This window comes from Lethenteron reissneri, chromosome 19 (genome assembly GCF_015708825.2).
Source record: "Lethenteron reissneri isolate LAM-NWPU_2019-01 chromosome 19, ASM1570882v1, whole genome shotgun sequence".
Taxonomy (NCBI): domain Eukaryota; kingdom Metazoa; phylum Chordata; class Hyperoartia; order Petromyzontiformes; family Petromyzontidae; genus Lethenteron; species Lethenteron reissneri.
The window spans coordinates 12329366-12350535 of NC_083797.1; the positions used below are offsets into that span (position 1 = coordinate 12329366).

At 47.8% G+C, this 21170-nt stretch overlaps 1 protein-coding gene across 1 annotated transcript in view; it reads left to right on the forward strand.

Moving 5' to 3' along the window:
* Nucleotides 1-21170, forward strand: part of LOC133344281 (MFS-type transporter SLC18B1-like) — a 104707-nt gene that overhangs the window by 26878 nt on the left and 56659 nt on the right. The window contains exons 6-7 of the mRNA XM_061554370.1: nt 16504-16639; nt 20056-20067. Coding sequence (XP_061410354.1) covers nt 16504-16639; nt 20056-20067 — 148 coding nt within the window. The remainder of the gene's footprint in view (nt 1-16503; nt 16640-20055; nt 20068-21170) is intronic.

The window sequence follows — 21170 nt, forward strand, 5'->3', positions numbered from 1 at the left end:
CCCTAGTTGGCAGGGAGGCTACCCATGGTCTGGCGGGTTCATGTAGGCTCCTTGATAATAAACATGCCTTTTCTGCTGATTTACCCAGACCCCGGATCTTAGCCTCCTGTTCTACTGTAGCTATGTGAGTGTGTATATCCCTGTTCTTGTTATGTGGATCGAAATAGGGAATTCTCACGAGTGCTTTGTCCATTAGTTTTAGTGTCTTACTGTTAAAAGTGGGTTGTTCGTCATCAGTGGTGTCGGTTCCTGAGGAGTGCTCCCTTGAGCTACCCTTGTCTCCACTATCACTGTTGTCATGTGTCCCGTGTCTGTGTCGTGATCTCCCTCTGTCCGAGGATTCGTATCTGTCCCGTTGCTTGTGTCTCTTGTTTTCCTTATGTGGGTCTTGTGATTCGTGCTTGTGGGTTGGTGTGCGTGATCTCCTTGAGCGGTGTCTATGTGGTGAGTGTTTTTGTCCTTGACCTTCATGCTGCCTACTACGTGTGTGGTGCCTGCTAGGTGAGGTGTTGTATTTATGTTTGTCTCGTGCTTCATGGTTATCGGGATTCCTGTCTCTGTCATCTGTGGTGCGGGTGGTTTTGCGTGGGTGATTTTTACATGTCATGCGTCCCTCTGGTGAGCTCTCTCTGTTACCCATGTCGTGTTGGTCATCGTCAGAGGAGTCAGTGTCAGATGAGCCGTCACCATCACGGTGGCTCTGCTTAACATAACTTTTGTAGTGCCTTTTGCACCTGTTACGTGGGTCAACTTGGCTCGGTGATTTCTGCTTATCCCATGGCTCATGCTTGTGTGATGTGCGTCTCTCTGGTGAGCTCCTGTTACCCGTGTCGTGTTGGTCGTGTTTGTGCGAGGTGCGTTTCTCTGGTGAGCTGTCTTTGTCATCTGCATCATGTCGGTCATACTTGCATAGCGTGCGTCTGCCTGGTGTGCTGTTTATGTCATGTTTCCCGTCTTGCACCAGCTCCGCCCTTTTCCGCTCTATCATTACAGTGTATCCTGATGACTTAGGGTTAATTATTTGTCTCTCTCTAACGTTGGGGTGGTCGGCCTCATGTTTTCCCGTTTGTATTATTATTTCCTCTTCTCTCTCCTCGATTTGCGAGGGTGTTACTTTATCAAAATTGCTTTGCATAGTAGCCATACTCATTGTGAGATCTGGCCCTGGGCTACGTCCACGTGGCTCGGAGTGTGGTAAATTGTTACTCCCGTATGTGTTCTGTGTATCAACGTCTGGGTGTTTCACTGGTGCATTTAGTGCGGATTCTTTCTCTCTCACGAGGGCGTGCAGACGCTCTACCTGCACCATTAAGGACAGTTTCTCTTGTCTCTTCCTTTCAAATTTTTCCTCACTCCATAATCTTTCTCTGTCTGTCTGTGCGAGGAGATACGAGTCTACCCTCGCTATTTCTGCAATTTTTACGTCACGTTTGGCTTTGCCACATTTCATCACGTCCTTAAGTAGTTTCCTTCTATGGGCCTTAACATCTTCTGTATGGCTCCCCTCCCATATATCTCTCTGCTCCGTCTGCTGGCTAGCAGTCCGTCCAGTACGTTTTAACACAAATTCCCGATATTGTTTTTCCATAGATTCCATCTCCTCCTCAGAGGTCCACTCTGTATCAGTGTTATGCGTTGGTGTGTCAAACTCAGAATGTTGTGGATCCTGTGCCATCTCTATTATGTAGTGTGGTTAATAGACTTAAGAGTGTATCTTAATTCTAACATCTCATGTGCGTCGTGAGTTACTCTAGAATTCCCCTTCAGAGCACATATAAACAATTGTATCACAGGATGCGTCAGTTCAACTCGAGCAAATAATCTCAGCCCAGCTGTCTTTGTTATACTCTGCTACTCTGGTATTTCCCTTCAGAGCGCGTTTTGTTTGTATACCCCCGTTTACAATCACAAGGCAACGTTAGTTCACAACACTTTGATTAACACAACAGTGATTCGTTCCTGAATTCATGCATAAACTGTCTGCGAGAAATCCCGGACGACGCCACCCTTATGTTGTATATGTTGGTTATCAAAATTTGTTATGTTGTATGCGTGCGTGGGTGAAATTATTATGTTGTATATGTGGGTTATGAATATTCAGTGAAAATAATAATAATTAAATGAAATTTGGCCAAATGTGTAATTATCCGGAAATATGTTAATTTATGTAATTACGCACATTTTAATTATGCCAATTCGAGAGGTAATCGTATTATGCGAGTGGGTGTAATTATGATAATGCAAGTCGTTATGATAACCAGACCCCGCCTCGGTGATGAGGGTGGGTTATCGATCGGAATAAGGCAATTAATCGTATGCAGTTATGCAGGTGTGGTGTAAGTATGCAAGATTAACTTAGATTAACTCGGCATCGTTGTCTAGGTTCGTCTCATTCTCGCTTTAACATTCCCAGAGTGTGTATTCGTGGTTATATTTTAGGTCCCCGGTTCACCCCGTTATCGCTTTAACATTTACTGAGTATGTATTAGTGTGTTTATTAAGGTCACCAAGTTCAGATCTCAACGCAGAAGCAGATCTTATGCATAGATTTCAGGAAAGAATCACACAACCACTTCTGTATTGATCAATTTATTACTAATTCAACCTTAACTATGATATAGTATGCGAACTCTCAATCCCGGAACGTCAACACGGCATCAATACAGTATCATCAACGATTGTCTGATTTCACTTTGACAACGGCACATGGATCCCGCATAACGCGATGGTTGTTAGTGAGAGAGAGAGTCGTTAAAATATGCAAATACTATGCTAAGAAAACCTTAACGTTAATGAATGATTATACTCAATATTGTTCACGCAGTACCGCACTCCTTATTGATCATACGCAACCCTTATCACGTTGTTAGCACCTTGGGTCACGGGACAGTTGAATATTCTGTAGAGGATGCGAGTACGTGCGGCGATTATGACTGAAAGATACTTGAAAGATTATACGGCGATAAAAAAACACAATCAAAAACAGTTATTATTCTTAAAGGCACCAATCTCAACAGATACATCGGCAGGTTATCTGACAACAGAACGGCTCGGAGTAAGGGCCTGCGACGGTGCTCCTTTTCCGAAGATCGTTATCTTATACCAAGTTTACTAATTGGGGACCAGATCACCTGATAAGGATCCGGTGGGCCACCACTCCCCACGTGAGCGTGGCTCGGCGGAAGGAGGTGCCAAGAATCAGTTCGTATTGATGGATCTGTTGGGAATTTATGCGATTAAGAGTACAGCCCACTAAATATTAAAGATAAAAATTACGAATACTTTTATAAACGACGGATGGCCATCACTCGGTCTCGTTGTGATGCCTTCCCAGCCACAGATGGCTTATGGGTTCGAGTGTGTTTGAGTGGTAAGAGTTGTCTTGAATAGTCAGTGTTCGGAGTCGATTCTTTATGTCAAACAGACGCCTGGTGGTCGTGTGGTGAGGGGGCGGTGCGCGTCATACGTATCAGTCGCTCCCCTGTCACCGTGGGGAACTGGTTCGGATGCCCGTTGATACGCTGTCGCAGTTCGGAACCCGGTCGGTAGGTGGCGCCCACAACTCGCTCGCAGCGTGCAGTGTCGGGTCGTCGACCAGGGTGTGCACGGAGCCTCGTCGCCAAACCGCGACCCTCACCACTCCGGCGGCAGCAGAGACCTCCGACTCGGCAGAGGTTGACCCACGCAGGCCGAGTTGAGCTGTCAAGCGGGTCTTGCCCGCCTGCAGAGGAGATGGGGAGCCGCTTGAGTCGAGCCCCGAGAGCCGGCTTTGGTAAGCCGATCGAACTCGGCTGAGTCCCAGACGAGCTGAAGATGAGTCGAGCCGACCCGCTGGTCGCACTCGCTCCTGAGCCGACCCTCCCGGTCGAGCTCGCTCCTGAGCCGACCCGCTGGTCGCACCCCCCACGTGAGCCGACCCGCTGGTCGCACTCCTGAGTCGACCCGCTGGTCGCACCCCCCACGTGAGCCGACCCGCTGGTCGCACCGATTTCCAATGCTCAGGATCCTTTCCTTTATGCCGAAAAATCCCCCTGGATCCCGCCCACAAGGCGGGGCTTCTTTCGATTTTTGCTGTGTCAGGATCTGTCCGTAGGCAGGTGTGTCCATGTGTGTGTCCGTACGTCCGTATGTCCTTGTGTGCATCACTCACGGTATATTCCGTTGTCACCCTCCCTCCATAAAACCCACGAGCAAACAATCAGATGTTACAAATTGCCTCGAAGTCGTCTCTCTGTCTGGGTGCAATATTATCTCTTGTCTGGCCTTCTTCATGAACCCAAAACACAGACGTTACAAATCGTCTCATAGGCGTCTTTGTTCGTGTTGCACAACCTGGAGGGAGGGGCAACACTCTCTCCGACCCGGCGCACAAAGAAATGGTTAAGAAGTTTTAAGTTAACATTTGTCCCTTACTATTTCACAGTTATGATTCTGTATGTAACCTAAGGTCTGTCGTTTCCCATCGTGGTGCTTGACTCAAGTGGAGGTGTTTCCCCGAGCGTATACACACTCCTATCCCGCGCTGCGGGGATACAAAAACGGCCGGGATCTCCCTTTCTCTCCGACCCTGGGTTTAACATCGTTTTTTTTTATTATGTATTTATATTCGACCTGGTGGTGATTCATCCCGTTATCCTGGCTTTTCCATAAGTTTTACTTGTCTTTTCATGCATAGGCTTATTACTATTAATTTATTTCCGATATCTTAGGTTAAGGGGTAAGTTTCTTGATCCTAGGAATTCGTATTCCTTGGTGTCTGCATGGTTATATAAGCGGAATATAGTTTACGGTGAATAGCGTTAACATTGATGTTGTGTACGATATTATGTATTGTGATGTCTTTAACTTAACTTGTTTGTCAGGGCTTTACTGACACGAAGTTGCATTCCATAGCCCCGCAGTCTTTGCCCCACTCTATCTCTGCTCGCCGTGGTTGTTGCTGTCCAGCTGACGTCGTTAACTCAAGGCCTCATTAATTTCCGTCACTCCTTGTGTGTGAGGGCGGTTGAACCTTGGAGTCAGTTCTGGTTTTTGTCTGCCTGCTTCTTCTTGTGTCCCCTGACCCCGGGAGTTATTATTTCTACTTTTTTATGGCCTGTCGAAGCCCGACTCGCTGTTGCTGGGCTGGTCGTTCCCGGCTTTTTGCTTACGTTTGCAGTTCGCCGTGCTCTTAATTTCCTTCCCTCTTCAACCTTATATCGACTATTCGCTCCTGTCTGGGTGTGATTCAATTTTAACTTAGGAAGGTTCTGATTGTCATATGCTTCGGGTCGAGTTGTATAGAAAGTATTAAAGTATGGAAATAACATTTCATATTGACTTAATGATGGTGATGGTTCAGTAGGCGTAACTTGTGGCCTGGTTTAATTGGAGTGGGTGTAAATATCAATAACTTTAGCCTACCCTGTTGTTAAATTCCGACTTTAACGTTACTTTAATAGCAATACAGAATAATTGAGCTTTTTGTCTTAACTAGGCGAACGCAAACTTCTGGTGACCCCCGCAGCCTTGTTGTTCAGCTGGGTCTGCCTCCTTGAGAGATATACACCACTCTTATTCTTGTCTCACTGTGGCCACCCAACCTTCTGCTCTGGGAGTGTTATTCTTAATTTCAGGTCAAAGGCCCCCTCACGTTCAGACGTGCAGGGTTGTTTAAATCAGCTCCCTCCCCTGTGCACGTGTTCCAACTAGCTCGGAATCCCTAAACACACAATCAGTGATGATTCCTGGCTTTCTGTGGTTGTGATTTAGACAAAGGCGCCTCTGTTTTCTTCCATTGCCTTTGAGTCGACACTGCCCTATTATTTGCCCATGTGCTGAGGTCATAGAATTCGTTTTGACTTCAGTAATATTAACATTCAGTATTGGATTAGCAAATGGGCAATGGTTCATTGATGTAGCTCGCAGCCTGGTCTCCAATTTGAGCGAGCGCGAGGATCGATAATTTAGCCTACGCTGTTGTTGAATTTCGAATTTTGACGTTACTTTAAAACCATGCAGGATGGTTGGGCTTTTTGCCTTAACTATGTCTGGCTGACACTCCCACTGTCTCTGCCGCCTGCACGGGTGACATGTGCCCGTTCATCAGGCCTTATCTTTCCTTGAAGCAAGGTTGCAAATTCTGCCATCCTAGCCCTCCTCCAGTTCATTACTTAACAACACCTGGTGTTTTGCAGTTTGCTGCGCTTTGGTGTATTTAAAAAAAACAAGTAAAAAGATAATATATAAAAATCATCAAATATTATTAATCCCAATTTTGGAAGAAGGGTTAGTATACAACAACGCTCTCACCCCAACACGCTCTCACCCCAACGCGCTCTCACCCCAACGCGCTCTCACCCCAACACGCTCTCACCCCAACGCGCTCTCACCCCAACGCGCTCTCACCCAACACGCTCTCACCCCAACACGCTCTCACCCCAACGCGCTCTCACCCCAACGCGCTCTCACCCCAACGCGCTCTCACCCCAACACGCTCTCACCCCAACACGCTCTCACCCCAACACGCTCTCACCCCAACACGCTCTCACCCCAACACCCTCTCACCCCAACACGCTCTCACCCCAACACGCTCTCACCCCAACACGGTGCATTTGCGACCCCCGCATCTGTGGACGTTTGACGTGCATCACTGTGACTTGACTCGCACACTGTGCGCACGTGTTTTAGTCCACTGTTTTGGGAGGTTGAGGTTGGTGGATCATGTGCGTGAGTCACCCGGTCCATAGATGCCAGGAGAACAAGCTATTTTTCATGGGCTCTGAATGAATATGGTGGAAGAGTAGGCCAACTATCACCTAGAGGGGCCCACTTGAGCGACTCTGAGTGGTGGCCTCTCCTCTAACGGTGGTGTGAGAAAGTCTTTACCCGAATGGATGTTGCACTTCTTTCGTACCGTACATAGACAACCGTGCTAATCGGAGGTGCGGGGAAAGGACAACAAACTAAACTCAAAAAGAAGTTATGAAGAATTTAGCTTTCAAATGTACGAATTCCTGGCACATTTAAAACACTCAACTAAGAATTGGACAAATATCACAATGCATGAGCCTCTTTAGAACGTTATAAGACTCAGAGAGGCATCCTTGGATAAATAAATAAAGACCAGTGTTAGGAGCTGAACTCAGACACGTTCTTTTTCAGTATCATGGCATCGTCCGCGTACCTCCCAATCGTCTCGACATTAAGACACGCGTTTAAATTATACTGGTAGGAACCTCCTGGTTACACCAGCCCACAGGGGATTATTGTGTCCGTCCGTCCGTCGTGAAAGGAGGGGCTGGGTGGGGAGGGAGGGGCTGGGTGGGGAGGGTGGGGCTGGGTGGGGAGGTGCTGGTCACCCCGTGGTGCCCTTATAAAACTCAACGTTTAAAATACTCACGCCGGCTTGTGCCCGCCCTCACAGTCGGGCATTTTTGCAGAATACACCACGCCGCCGTTGACCCTGGCCATTGACCAAGCAACCCAACGTTCCTACCAGCTCCCTCTGCGGGAATGTGTTTAAAATGCTAACGTGAGTCGATACCCAAGAGGTTCCTATGGGAGCCGAAACGTTAACCGAAAAAAAACTTCAACCGATGATGTCACTGTTAACCGAGGGACTTCTGTAATTTGATTATTAAATCAAAATAAAATATTCTCCCTGCGAGAAAACGCTCCGGGTTGCACCCATTATGCCCGTTGAGCCAGCGGTGCAACGTTGACCGTGACCCACCGCGTAACGCTCCTAAGCATGGACAAGAGGGCCAGGAGGAGAATGATGCTCGCATATCCCACGCACGTGCGGCTTCCGCGTGGCTTGCGCGTGGCTGCACGAGGTGATTGCAAACCAGCGGTGCGGATGACCTCAATTGACCCCTTCCCAAATCAGAGCCACGGCGTATCGCGCGGGTATCAATGCGCTGTCGGTGTGCACCCGTGCCGCATTACCGGCAGCCTCGTACAGGCTGTATTGTGATGGGGAATAGAGCAGTGAGACGCGGAACTGCTGACGGCGCAGAGGTGCGTTCAGGCCCATCCGGAGGGATATGGGGCCTCAGTATATGGGGCCTCAGTATATATTCGCGCTGTGAAAATTTGGTTTGTCTTTTATTTTATTTTACCGGTAACAGAATTGAATAAAACAGTGAAAAAATGGTACGAAAATTGGTTCCCGGTTTGCCGGACATATGTCTAATACACGCCACGGTGGTGAGATGAAAACTTCCCGGTCTGGTATACAGAAGGTCGTGGGTTCGATCCCGACCCAAACGATGCCTTATATTTGGAGATTTCATGTTCTCCCCGTGGTCGTGTGGATTTATTTTCGGGTCCTCCGGTTATTCCTTCCACATTTAAATCAACGTGCGTTTAGAATTCTTGGCTGCTACACCATTTCCATGTGATAAGCCGCTTAGTTTAGCTAATACTTGAGGCCAGGTCGCTTCTGAAAAATATCTATATAGCTCAGTGGGCCTTACCTGGTAAGATAAAAAAGAGTTTATAGATTTTTTTTATAGTTTTTTTTTATAATTTATAATAATTAACAAGACATTTTTTACCTTTTTAGCTGAGTCAGTGGGAGGGGATTCTGCTGGCATGCTACAATGGTGAGAGCTCTGCAACTGCAATCCAGAGGTTGTCGCCGGTTTGGTTCCATCTCCCTGGCGTGGAAATGTAAACAATGGGGTCGAGTATTTTTTGTTCAAATCCCCACCTTCTCTGTCCTCCCAGCAGTGTAAATGGTTTCACCACATGTAGATGATCGGCAGATCTGCGCATGGTGGGGTAAAGTGTGTGTACGCTCATCTCATCCAAGACGTTTGACCTGCACGCTCTCTCATGCCTGAGCAAGCAATTGCAGGGCCACGCCTTTAACAAGTGAACCACGCGATGACTTGCGCAAGCCATGTGGTTTCTACGTTCGTGCACAGTGCCAACGATCAGTGCTTCCATTACTCACATTCCTCTGGACATGGTTACAGGCTCCTGACTTTCAGAACTGGTAACCATTTCCATAATCGGCTACCGGTTCACCGGTTATTGTTGTTGTTTAATATTCCCCAGTTCACACGGTGTTGCCAGGGGACCCCCAATCCCTTCCCATGTAAATGTCGCACCTCTGATTAGCACGGTAGGCTACGTCCGGTGCGAAATAAGTTGAACGTACATACATTTTAAAATTAACATTTTTTCTTCTTCTGGGTTTTTTCTACCTCGGCGTGGGCCCCCCGTCCTGGTGTTGCTCCCTTCTCTCACTCGTCAGGCCTGGGTGCATTCTGTGCCAGTTAGAAGTCATGCAGACTTCTAGCTGGGGGTGGGATTCAGCGTTGCCTGTTTTGCGCAGTGTCTGTATGAAGGTGCGTGCTTCAGTCGTTCAAACGAGCGTGGCCGGGTGGCGCTCATTTCTGTTTTACAGCCCTGAGCTGATTGGCGAAGGCTTTCACATTTCTGAGGGTATTGGCCGGTTCATGTGGAGGACAGCTACTGCCTTCTCACGGAGAGTGCAGCTTGTGTTCGTGTGTATGTAGAACTTTGTTCGGCATTGTACGTAGCCAACCGTGCTAATCGGAGGTGTGCGGTTTTTTTTTTCCACGTGTAAAATCACTTATGAATACATTTGGAAAACCCCAGTGCGTAATTCTCTTTAAAAAAAATTCCTTGGATTTTGTGAAAGCTTTCCCCGGGTAAATGTCGTTATTATTATTGCCCCTTAGTGTAATGTCGAAACTCTAAGCCTTCGTGCTGGCGTTTCTTGCAAATGACCGAGTCAGCCCCTGATCGTAAAGGACCGTGACAAACTGTTATGATGGGGGAGAAGCTGATTTTTCAGTGATAGTTTTGAATTTCACAATTCAAAACTCAGTTCTGCGGCGGGGGGGGGGGTGTTGCCGCTATTGTATGTGCGTTTTCTCTGCCAATTGTGGTTTCATCTCACGTACAGGATTAACCGAGGAAGGAAACTCATTATTGGATGTCCTAATGGATTTTGGGTATTAAAATAATGAACAGATAAGGATATGTTTCACCAATTAAGTATAATATAAATAAAGTAGTAGTAATACCAATCTGTTTGGTCCATCAACTCATACACCTTTGGGGACCAGGATACCAATGTTTTCCAGCAGAATTTGTTTAAGCAGGCAAACTCTGCACTGGTTTTAACATTCGGAATCTCAGCAAAGGGTTGTGACCAGTTACTCCAATCCCGCTGGCTTGTCGGATGTCATAGGCCAGAGCCCTCCGCCATTAGACACCACGCGGTCCATTCAGTGCAGTACAGCAACGTTGCACAAATATACGTAACATTTGTGTTGTATTTTATGTAAACGCATTGCGATAGTAAAGATACATGTGAGCGTCTGAGCTCGCCTCTTAGAGCAGCAGACCAGTGTAATGACGATCGGCTGTCAATTACAGTATTACCGTAGAACGAATATACAATAGGTGCGACCATTATTCACGAACGACTTTACATTAACTGTGGGGCCGTTCATAAATGACGTCACGCGATTTTGGACGATTTTTGACCCCCCTCCCCCTCGTCACACAGCGTCACAAAAAGTCAGACCCCCACTCAAATATGACGTCACAAAGCTCTGCCCCCTCCCCCCCCAAAAACATGCTTCAAATCGCTTTAAACTATTGTCATTGTAGTGCGTATTTAATGTGGCGCTGCACTCTGATGTTGTAGGAGAAAACATTTATGAAAAAGTCTATTTAATTAAGTAGAACGTGTCTATATTTATTTAAAGTTGCGCATTTTTATGTGACGTCACATTTCTCACCCCCTCTCGTCACACATCGTCACAAATGTCTGACCCCCCCCCCCCGCCCTAGGTGCGTGATGTCATTTATAGACGGCCCCTGTAGAAAATTAGGGTTTATACCGAGTAGACATGCCAACGTTGGACCAACGTTGGCATTTGGTCAGAGCCATTATGCCAACGTCACAACCTTCCACGTTTGCCGGGCAAGTACTGAGTTGTGTTCTTCTTGGTTCTTTCGGTAAAGTCACGTAGAAGGAAAATAATAAAAATAAAACATAATAAAATAATTCTCACGACGTTTCGGCCACAACGCAAGCAGCCGTCTTCAGGTGGAGAACAGGTCTGTCGAGAAGGCAGAGTCTGAATGGCACGCCCCAGGCTTGTGATCTATGCCCGGCTTGCGGTGCCAAGCGATGAGCTGCGCTCCACTTCACGGTGCCTCGTGGTGAGATGGTGGTGCATCACACATCATCACCAATCCAGGCGGGTGACGATCGGAGCAGAATTATCGCAGCATTGCAGTGCCGAGCGTTTTAATTCGAGTTCTGCACGTGCGCATTCAGGTTAATTCATTAAGTGGTGGGATGGGGGGGAGGGCACTTTAACAAATGCCATCGGATTCATTGACATTAGGCAAATGTCCTCGTATGCACCTGGCAGAAGACGCGGTGGGGGGGGGGGGGTATTCGGGAGTTTGATTTTTTTTTTAAAGATGATGATAATAGTAACCCTGAACCTTTTAAGCATGCGAGATGCTCGGAGTTTGCCATTAATTGACACTCGTCGATGAGTGTCGGTGCGCCCGGAAATTCATGCGGCGGCGGCCCCCACCACGTGACCTCTCAGTGGGAGCCTCCCTTGACACGCGCCCCACAGTTTGGTGAAGCGGTTCGCTGCGGATCGAGAGCCAGGGGCCAGAAAACACTTTAAGGGCTTCCATTTAGACCAAGCGTGCAGAACCGTGCATATGATTTCTGTCTCCATCAGAGATCACAGATGAATCTGAATTCTGTCTCCATCACCAATCACAGATGAATCTGATTTTTGTCTCCATCACAGATCATAGATGTATCTGAATTCTGTCTCCATCACAGAGCACAGATGAATCTGATTTCTGTCTCCATCAAAGGTCACAACGCTCGCTTTACCATGTCATACACACCCAATTCTCTCTCTCTCTCGATCTCTTTGCCGTTCTACTCAGTGCTGAGGGGTTTCCATGACCTCGCTGATGAAACTCATGCCGTTTCGGCGATGTTGAGCTTTTCTGTGACACTGCTACCGATTACATTTACAATTACTCGCTGTCCATCTGTCTGTATCACTTTCTTCCCCCCCCCCCCCTGATTCCGAATGTATCGAATATCAACAGTTTCTCCAGGTTTTTCCCTTCACGCCTGGCTACGTGCCAGAAATACTTCAGGGTTTCCTCGTGCATTTTTACCGGGGTGCACTGTCTTTCTCCTTCATCGCTATTTAGAAGCAAACTTTTAGTCGATTCCTCTTGCTGTCCGCATCATGCAATTCGTCGTCTTCCTTAGCACTGCTGAAAACAAATCTCCGATCTTACTTCGGTTTGATATCTGTGTGCGTTCTAGGCAAATATCGGCACTTGGAAGACACAGACGACGGGGCATGGTCCTAGACGCGCCACCCCTCATATGCAGTGCCAGCCCTTAATAGGCGCTCGCTAACAGCACTTACCCCAACAATCCGTGAAAGAATACACGATGGAAATGTTTGTGCACGTGTAATTGGCCGTTGCGTGCGATAAATAAGGAGGGAGGATCTGCATGACTTTTTGTTTACCTTTTTTTCTCGACAACTCTTCGGCACGCGGGGCGTGCGTGCGTGCCGTCTCGTCCCTGGGTCCCGAGCAGGTGGAGGAAACGAATCGAGTGTTTGTGCTGCGCTTTAAAACATGTGCTCCAGTATCACGGAAAAAACCTCCCCCAACGTTCGTGTGGGCTGTGCCCGGGTTTGTTTCCTCGGAGCGCCCGATCGGACCGAGTCAGCGACGGGTCTTGGTGGCTTAACAGTCCACGCCCGAGTGTCAAGAGGGGCCTGGTGCTGGATTTACACCTTGCAGCACTTGTGCGCGCGCGCGAGCGCACAGGATGCACGCAGCTGACACGCGGCCAGAAACAATGCACCGGTCCGTAAAAGAGTCGACATTCTATTTATTGCTCGAATTATGATGGGCGCGCGGCCGGGGTTCTCTTTTTATCGATAGTCCTGGGCCATTGACATGTCACTCTTAGTTTGTTCTTGTAATTAAAGTAAATACATCACATCACAGTTTTTTTTTAATATTGTGCGTGTGCTGCGTCTGAACGTGACAGCTTTTTCCGTTGGGAAATCTTGCAGAAAGCAGGGGTTAGCGTCACTCTGCGCTGGAGCATGGCTTCTGAAAGATGACGCCGCACAAAACTACTGGAATATTTGTTGCCGCTAATTAACACCGGCGGTGCTGAATTCTCTCTCTCTCCGAGGCAGCTGTCACGTGTGCCCCTGTGTATTAGTTGATCACATGACAATCAAGCCTCAAAAAGTTTGGAGTCATCTGAGCTGGAAATATCTCAAATTGATGGAAAACTTAACTTGTTTGAGGATTTTCTGCAGAATGTCAGGGCTGGAACCGTGAAACTAGCCACACACAAAAAACCCGGTTTAATCACAGGCGGATAAAGATACAGTTGTGCTCTGATGTGTACTTAGCCTCCTGTGCCAGCGGGTCACCCCAGGGAGTCATATGTGGGAACCAGTTTGTCTGCAGATAAAACTCATTGTCGACTTCCCAGAAAGTGATATAGCTGCATCGGTGATGATGATGATGATTCAAACTTGCTGATGAGGATTAACCTGAACCATTACAAAGACAGCAAACTAGAAGCAACAGAAATGTGTATTTCTTTTAAGACGGATGTTAACCATGTCATGGACAGACAAGAACGAGCGACGTGGATTTATTACGGATTATGGATAGAAAACTGAAATTTAATAAGAAGAATTCGAGATTTGTTTTGGGACTGTGGTTTGACTGGGAACATTGTCCGGTGCAAGAGGCCGGGAAGACAGTAAAGTTACAAAAGCAATTTGAACGATTGGATGCAACTGGGAGGAGTATCTAAGAAAAAAACATTCTTGAGTAAATGTCACAGAGCTCAATGGAATGAAGGCCATGATGGCCGACATCTTTGGGGTGCCACCGTGGCTATGAGATGTTAACTACCTCGCCTGGTATACAGGAGGTCGTGGATTTGATCTCGACACTGACACCTGCCGTATATTTTCAGTTTGTATGTTCTCCCCGTGGTCACGTGGATTTTTCTCCGCGTCCTCCGGTTTTTCCCTCCACATTTGGAAACGTTAATTTCCACTTGATAAGCCACTTCTGTGAGCTATCATTTGTGACCAGGTCGTTTCCAACTCAATGGACCTTACCTGGCAAAATTTTTTTTTTATAGTTTAGTTTTAGTTTAGGAAAGGACACGGCTCACGTTGAGAGAGATGATGAAAGATTTATGATGCTTATTATGCCTTAAAGATGACGATGTTGACAATTTTGATGATTATGATGATGGGTTGAATGGACCCTGGCTGGGATTTCATCTCACGATATCGCCTTATTGTGCGATCAACCGAGGAGGCTCATTCCATCGTGTCTATTGATAACATTGTGTATTCCACCAACAAAAGACAAAGATCCCCCATATAACCATAACAGACTGTAGGGACAAGTGCTGTTAGTGAGCACATACGAAGGCCGGCACCACGCACGAGGGGGTGAGTGGCCGCCTTTGTCTCCCTAGTGGCGATGCTTACACACCACACCAAGTACTCATTTGAGGCTGAGTCGACCGAGGGGAGGCTCATGACCCGTTCAGATAATCGTCACCGGTGTTGGCCGTGAGCGGGAATCGAACTGGGGTCGTCGGGTTCGGAGCAGAATGTGCTAATCCACTGCGCCACCGCTCGGTGTGCGCATTGTGTGTGTGCGTATTGTACACACAATAAAAACACAATACACACACACCGTGTATATAAAACGCTGCTGTTAATGCACACATAGCCGTTGACATTTTTTTTTAAACGCAGCGCTACGTTTTGCGATGTGGCAGTATTTTTCGGGTGTGCATGCTGATTTTAAACTTTCATTTCTTCTGGTCTTGCTATTTCTCACCTTGCTATTTGCTTCCGTGCAGTCACTCACTTCCGTGCAATTTTCAACCAAAGCAATTCCCCCCCCCCGCGGAAATGGAATATTTGATGTTGCCTCGGCATCTTTCACAAAAGAACAATGATCGGTTTTTATTTTATTTATGTACGCATTTAATAATAAATAATTCGCAGCCCTTTGTCGTTATACTGCTGAATGAAGGCCAATCTCTCACGCTGTGTTTGTTCGTGGGGGGGGGGGGGGGTCATTTGACCATACTTCACCAAACTGGTCAGTGGGGCCCTGGGGCGGGTGCAGACGTCAACGATGTGAGCCATAGCTCGAAGTCCAACTCAGATCATTGGGTTCACAGCGCAGTGCGCTAACCACCGTACCACCCACCGCTCCACCCTGTTGATGCACTATTTATGCTTTTAATTTTGAATCTGTAATGTTAATTATAGCACAACAAATTAAGTCAAATGTTTGAAATTGAATATCCACGGCAATTTAGGAGATTCATTATTTATTCACTCTATTATTCATGTATTACCGGGCTTGATTATTATTGTTTGTTTTACTGCTTTTGTTTAGCGGTTTATAATCCATGCCATTGGGGATGGCTTTCTGGAGCCATCGCTATTCACTGAAGGCCCAGCCACGGCAGTGCGCGTAGCAACAATGTGCCTTTGGAGAGGTAAAGGGTTAAGACCTGAAAGCACTTTATCTTGGAGTATGAAAGCAAAACTGTAATGAGCTTCGTCTTGCCTGAAAGCAATCAACTACACAGCACATGCTCGTGGCGTTACTGTGTGATCCCTCTATTGCTGCAGAAACAGACCCTTTTTGTGTTTATCTGTGTGTCAAGATAGATATAGTATTTTGTTAATCTTGCGTGTAAAGAACAAAGATGTGTCGCCACCACCCCATTGCTTGTTTGAGCTGGCAGATGCCAAGAGCCCGATTCGTATCTTTGACGAATAAACATTTTCATCTGCGATTTATTTTTCTTTGCCAAAAGCTCATCAAGGTCCGCCATCTCGGACAATGGGGCGACAAATTGCCAAGGCTCATTGGACATGTGGCATCCACCCGTCACACTGCCGGCCACTTCCCCCTCTACCTCTCTCCGTATCCCGGCACCTGGGGCCCCTCCGGCACCTGGGGCCCCTCCGGCCCATGGGCCTCGGTGCAGTTGTACCACCTGCGACGTGAACACGTGACTGTTTTATCGGTAACATTTACTCACCCGGGAAAGCTTCACCGAGTCCCAACACTCATTTTCCGGAGGGTAAGTTTCGCAGTGGGGAGGTGGGTGCGGGGGTTCGTGGTGGAAGGGGGGTGACATCACCATGCAATTTCCCAATTTGGTCATTTGCATGTAATTTTTCACATTCGCAAAATTTGGGACGACGACACCTCCTCTCAACATCAACCAACGACCAAGGCATCCCGCACGTCCACCGCAAGCAGATGACGGCGCGTACCTTTAAACGGTTGACGCGCCTGCCTGCAGCAGGTTTAAATATTATCCGGGGCGGCCTCCTGCGGCTCGCGGTTGTGACCGCGCCGTGCCGGTCGGTGTGTGTCGCGCAGGCTGCTGGACAAGGCTCCGAGCGGCACGGCGTTCATCGCCCTGTGCATCGTGATCCGCTGCCTCGACGGCTTCGGCACGGCCTCCGCCGACACCATGTGCTTCCTCTACATGGCCACCGCCTTCCCCAACAACGTGGCCTACCATGCTGGTGCGTGCCGAGCCCGCGGGCGGCCTCGCGGACTACGGACGCGGCTTAGGGTTACCAGCCATCCTGGTTTTCCCAGGATTGTCCTCTGGGGTGTTGCCGTGGTGAGGAGATGTTATCTACCTCGCCCGGTGCGCAGGAGGTCGTGGGTGCCAACCTGGACCCTGGCGCTTGCATGTTGTATAATTGGAGTTCGTGTATTCTCTTTCTCCCCGAAGTGGTCGTGTGGATGTTTCTCCGTGTCCACTGGTTTTGGCCTCCACGTTTATGAACGTGCATTTATATTACGTGGCTTCTATTATAAATTCGCATGTGTGATGAAAGCCACTTCGATGAGCCAAAATGTGTAGCCAGGTAGCCTCTGAAAAAGAGCTAATAGCTTCGTGAGCTTTCTTCGATAAATAAAATAGTAAAATAGTTTGAGGCAGCTGCCAAGTAAACATAAACTATATTTAAAAAAAGATAAACTAAACATGCCAATGTTGGACCACCCATTGGCATGTGGTTGGAATCATTGTGTCAACGTTGGGAAACGATGGACCAAAGATCCATATTTACTGGACGCTGTACAGGGAAATCTGTAGGTCTTCCTGGGACATTGCTTAATAATTCAGCACACATTCAAGACGACACAATGCCTTTACACTGTAGGTCTCCCATCTTCTGGCATTTTGAGATAGTCTTCTTCCCATACGACCCAGTGTTTTGTACCCAAGAGTTAGCAATCCTATGACACTTGTGCATGCGGGAATTCGCGGCCCAGGCCAAGAGGTCATTGCGGTCAATGACACACCAAGCTTTCGATTCCTAATGATACGTACATTTTCTCAGCTGTGGCACAGTCGAGAAATTTCCTTCAAAGACCGCTCCTCTTCGAGTTTCGCTGCCACCACCTTGCTTGAGGTTATTCTCTCGTTCCACAATCGTGTGCACACTTTCCAGCGTCCTGTGATGCGGCCTCATTCGAAGTTATACGCATACATAGTCATGTCACAACGTATGTATCCAACTGTACTAATCCGAGGTGCGGAGGAAGGACAACAAATGAAACACAAAAAGCAGTTAAAAAAAATAGCTTTCAATTTAGATGTAAAAGTTCATAGCTTTGGTCGCTTCCTAACATCGGAAGGAAGAGCGTTCCAGACGGCCGCAGAAGTGCGTCTGAAAGCGCACGATGCGGTGACCGCCTTTGTTCGATGGCCAGTCAAAAGCCGCTGCCTGCTGCTGCTCCGAGGATGACCGGAGTTCGCGTGATGGTTTGCCACGCGCGCCTGGGGTAGTTGGTAGATCCAGCGCAGTTGTGAAACTGAGGTGGCCCCGGAGATAGCAGTACAGCAAGTAGAGTAAACATATTTCCGGGCGGAGCTTAGAGCGTTGTCCTCTAATTTGTTGGCGGGGGGGGGGGGGTAACAACCCCGTGCCTCACAGGAGGGCTGAACGATTAATCGATTTCAAATCGAAATCGCAATTTGAAACAATGCGATTAGCAAATCGCAAAGGCTGCGATTTTTTGCGATTTAAAATGTCCTATGACTGTTTTTTATTAGAATTGTTTTCTTTTTGATTATTATAACTTAATTTATTTAACTTAACAATTGTTCTATGTTTGATTGTTCTATTTAAATTAAAACATTTTAATAAATACATGTTGGAAGCAATTCATATCTTTAAGTTCTCATCCTTGCATTAGAATATATACAGGAGTTAATATTTTGATGGTATCACGTGGTAATGCTCCATCACTTGTTTTAAATCTATTGCACAGTCAATATTGAACTGAAGCTTGACTTAAAAATGTTTGATCGCAAATCAAATCGCAATGTCAGAAAAATCGCAATTATATATTTTCCCCAAATCGTTCAGCCCTAGTAGTCATAGCAAGATGGCACTGAGTTTGATGTCTTGACTCTGGCACCTGTCTGTATGGAGATTGTGTATTCTCCCCCTGTCCTGCATGGCTTTCCTCATGTAGCAAAGACAACCCGATGCAAAACAACAAATATCTGCAAATTACTCAATTGGGATCACACACAGAAGTAGCAACATCACCCTCTGCTGCGAAAACGTGGCAGCACCTTCTTGAAAACGGAGTCTTGAGACTCGGTGAGGCTTTCCTGGGTAAATAAGTCGAATCATACTAATAACGACAAAGATCCCCCATATTGCCTTAACAGACTGTTGGGGCAAACACTGATAGCGAACGCCTATGAAGGCCAGCACTGCACACGAGGGGGTGGGTGGCCAGCGCCACGCCCGGCCGCCTTTGTCTCCCTCGTGGCGATGTTTATTTCAGGCCGAGTCGACCTAGGTGGAGGCCCAGGACCGGTTCAGATAAATCAGCACCGGTGTTGGCCGTGACCGGGGAAATCGATCCGGGGTTTGCCGGCTTCGTAGCGAAGCCCGCTAACCGCTACACTACCGCTCCCCACAAATAACAACAACGATTTACTGTACACGTGATCACACGCAAGCAATCTCGCCGCCTGCACGACACGAGGTCTGAGCGGCTGCTTTTACACCAGAGGTCGCAACCGGGTACCCGATACCCGTACCCTGCCCGATACCCGGCTACCCGAACCCAGCCGGGTACGGGTACCCGTTTTCGACCCTGGTGCGGCCGGGTACGGGTAGGCCGTAACTGTTTGTCACTCATTTCCCAACGTCTTGTCTCTTCTCACAATTCAAGTTCCTAGAATCAACCGACCCGCGCCTGCAACATGGCTTCATCCCAGAGGTCGCAATCAGGTACCCGATACCCGTACCCTACCTGTACCCGGCCGGGTACGGGTAGGGTACGGGTATCGGGTAGGGTACGGTTACGGCCGGGTACCCGTTTGCGACCCTGGTGCGGCCGGGTACGGGTAAGGAATCAAAACCCGTTTGCGACCTCTGTTTTACACCTCCTGTGTGGCCGTGTTCCCGGCGTTAACGGACACGTGGCCGCCAAGCCCCTAAGGGCTGAGCCGACTGAGCCGCACTCCCTCCGCTCGCCACGAGGGGGCCGCAGAGGCGCGGTCCCCTCCGTGGGACAGCAGCGGGGTCGGGCTGGGGGCAAGTGGCTGCGTCTGCCGACTTTCTCTCGTGAGCCCCAGTTTCTCTCAACAACGCCCACGTAAATTTCGATTTAAAGCTTTCGTGACTCCAGGGATTCATCTTCTTGGTTCTTTCGGTAAAGTCACGTAGAAGGGAAATAATAAAATAATAAAAATAAAACATAATAAAATAATTCTCACGACGTTTCGGCCACAACGCAAGCAGTCGTCCTCAAGGATTATTATTTTATTATTTCCCTTCTACGTGACTTTACCGACAGAACCAAGAAAACGCCCACGTAGCTTCAGCTAGGACCCAAAGAGCGACGACCAACGTCGAAGTCGGCAAACAAAAAGGTTGCACGTAGAAGAAGGCAACCCTGATGGTGCAGGCAGTGATGAGAAGGAGACTGGGCACTGTGTTGGACATGCATGGAGGATGGACTACAACATGAAAATTAAAAGTGTGTTGTTGTTCGGAAAAAATGGAAGGAACCGGAGATAGAGGAAGACCTCGCAGACTTTTTAAACAACTTTTATTGCCACCAGCAGCAACAGCACTGGAGGTGATTCCGATACGGAATACACAAAGTCACCAGCAACCAATACCACAAACACAATACAACCATGCGCTGTGGCGCTAGATACGCCGCGTACAACACAAAAAAGTCACGTGGTGGTGGTGGTCATCGCGCACGCCACGCGGACGAGCGAGCGCTTCAGAAGACAACGAGATAAGAAGTCACAGCTTCTCGAGACGCTGGCCTTCCTCAAGAGATGCCGAGATAACAAGGTAATACCCATCGATACAAGGACTGTTTTCTTGGACTTTCTCTTACTTGGCGCAGGCAGTGATGAGAAGGAGACTGTTTAGGGAAATAAAATTAAATATTTAATTACCAATTGCTTAATGGTGGCAGACAATCATCTGACCCATAGGTGGCAGCCATCTCAAGCCAGAGGATGAGAGGACTCTAGCCGTCACGCATATAAAGGATTTATAGTGAAAAACTTGTTTTTACGGGTTAATTTTTTTCTCGTCTTGTCCACCGCCATCTTCGCTTGAGCACAGACGAAGTTGGCGAGGTCATGGCGCTTGTTAGGCACCACATATACGAAGCTGCTGTTGTAGAAGGGCACCCACAGAACGGCTTGGCGACGACATCACAAGAGATCGGTGCCAGAAAGATGTGGCCACTACTTGAGCATATTGGCACAAGACAGAAGGAAAGTGTAAACAAATGATAGAATGTGCAGAGAACATGTGCGGCCTATCTGCCCATAGATCGTGGTGATAGCTTCAGTTTAACACGTAGGCTTTCACGACCCATATCCACAGCTAGGCCTCGGCAAGGTAAGGTAAAAGTTAAAAGGTAAAAACAACGAGCCTACCTTTTACCCTTACCCCATACACATTACCCGATTACAGGGTAATTACTAGGGAACTACACATCAACACGGTTTATAACGGTAAATGCTAGCTAGAGCG